The 1904-nt window shown below is 38.8% G+C and overlaps 1 protein-coding gene across 1 annotated transcript; it reads right to left on the reverse strand.

Moving 5' to 3' along the window:
• On the reverse strand, positions 814-1533 carry LOC107627219. The gene has a single exon (XM_016330072.1). It carries the CDS (start codon positions 1531-1533, stop codon positions 814-816), a length of 720 nt encoding a protein of 239 aa, XP_016185558.1.

A 1904-nucleotide genomic window follows, 5' to 3' on the forward strand; every position in this document is an offset into this window, starting at 1 on the left:
AGAATTAATGATGGAAGAGATCATTAGGGATCAGAGATGCAAATTCTCATGAATTGATGTTGATCAATTCCTTCTCAATCATGGGTATAGATCCATGGAAGATTGTAGGTAATTGAGTTCCAATCTCTTGGTAACTCAATTTCTCTCAACACAACCAATTGCCACTCTCGTGATCTAATTGTTCATGAGAAGAGATGAAGCTCATTAACTAATCCTTCAAGCCACACAATTCCCAGGATCTCAACCAAGGGTGGTTACATCTCACATACCAACCCAAAGTGTATTAATCAAGGAAATTATGAAAGGATGAACTCTAAACTAAAATATATGGCTCCTTTCTCAAGTTCACCACACATATCATATAGATTCAACCCCTCTCTCGATGGTGATTGAATCTTTGAAGAACAAGAGTTTCCTCATGGATGAACCACTTGAAGTGAGAAGGAAAAGAAGAGTTATCAACCCATTCAAATAAACAGAGCTCCTCCCCCTAATGAAAATGGGGTTAGTGAATCATAGCTCCAATTTCAACAACAATTGCAAAGATCAAAATTAAACTAAGTGTAGGAAAGAATGAAGAAGAAAAAGAAAAAATTCTTAAAACTGAAATTCAAAGCTCCAAGAAAAACAAAATAGTTCACCGGTATGCCTCTCAAAATGCAGTAAAAAGTAAAGAGAAAAAGTGCAAGAAAAGTGTAATGTAAAAAGTAAAAGTGTGTAAAAAAAAGTCCCCTCAAAGTACAAAACTCTTCTCTATTTATACTACTCCTAAAACTCAATTAGAGATCTTCAATTGGGTTAGCAATATAGGCTTTATCCTTTTTGAATTAGCTTCTTCATCATGGCAAGAGGCATTAAGTTAATGCTTGCTCCCAAGTCACAAAGTGATTTATCAATGGCCATATTCCCAATTGTGCATGGTATGAGGAAGCTGCCTGGATCCTTGAGTTTTGGTGGCAGTCCCTTTTGAATGATGGCACTACACTCTTGAGTAAGGAGCACGGTTTTTTTCTCCTGCCAGCTTCTCTTCTTGGTGATCAATTCTTTAAGAAACTTTGCATACAATGGCATTTGATCCAAAGCTTCGGCTAATGGAATGTTAATTTCAAGCTTCTTGAAGATCTCTAAGAATTTTGGGAATTGTTGGTCTCTTGTTCCTTTGTGTAGCCTTGTTGGGTAAGGGCGCTTGGGTGTATAAGATTTTACCCCTTCAGTTCTTTCCTCTTGCTGTGGCTTCACAATTTCCTTGTTATTGGCATTGTTGTTTTGGGTTGGCAACTTGCTTAGTGGATCCTTGGTTTCTTTGCTCTTTTTGGATGTTGATGCCTTTTCATCCTCCTTCTTGTCTATTGTGTCTTCCACTTCATGCCCTGTTGCTTCTTTGTTGACTTCTCTTCCAGCTATCTTGCCACTTCTCAACTGCACAGCTTTACATTCTTCCCCTGGGTTGGGGATTGTATCACTTGGGAGCACATTGGTTGGCCGTTCATCTTGTTTGGCTAATTGTCCCACTTGTCGCTCAAGGTTCCTCATAGTGGCTTCATATCTCTCTTGTCCCTTGAGCAAAGTTTGAGTGGTCTGAGCAATTGATTGTGTGCTTTGAGCAAGGTTTTGTAAGGCTGCTTCAAGACTTGAGATTCTAGCTTCATGATGGTCAACTGGTGGTATGATAGGGTGAGATTATTATTGCTGGAAGTTATTTGGGGAGATGGGGTGATAGCTTTGTGAGTTAGATGTTGGTGCGGGGGAGTTATTTTGGTGAATTTGTGAATTATTGTGGGGTGATTGATATGTGTTCTGTGATTTCTTGTATTGGTTAGTGTTATTAGATGAATGATTTTGGTTGTTTGTGTTGCGGGAGTGGTTGGAGTTATTGTTCTTTTGCCATTGATTTTGATTCTCAC

The sequence above is a fragment of the Arachis ipaensis genome, chromosome B02, assembly GCF_000816755.2.
Source record: "Arachis ipaensis cultivar K30076 chromosome B02, Araip1.1, whole genome shotgun sequence".
Taxonomy (NCBI): Eukaryota; Viridiplantae; Streptophyta; class Magnoliopsida; order Fabales; family Fabaceae; genus Arachis; species Arachis ipaensis.

Excerpts from the sequence above, each read along its gene's own strand:
- LOC107627219 (XM_016330072.1), bottom strand. The coding sequence starts at position 1,533 with ATGAGGAACCTTGAGCGACAAGTGGGACAATTAGCCAAACAAGATGAA.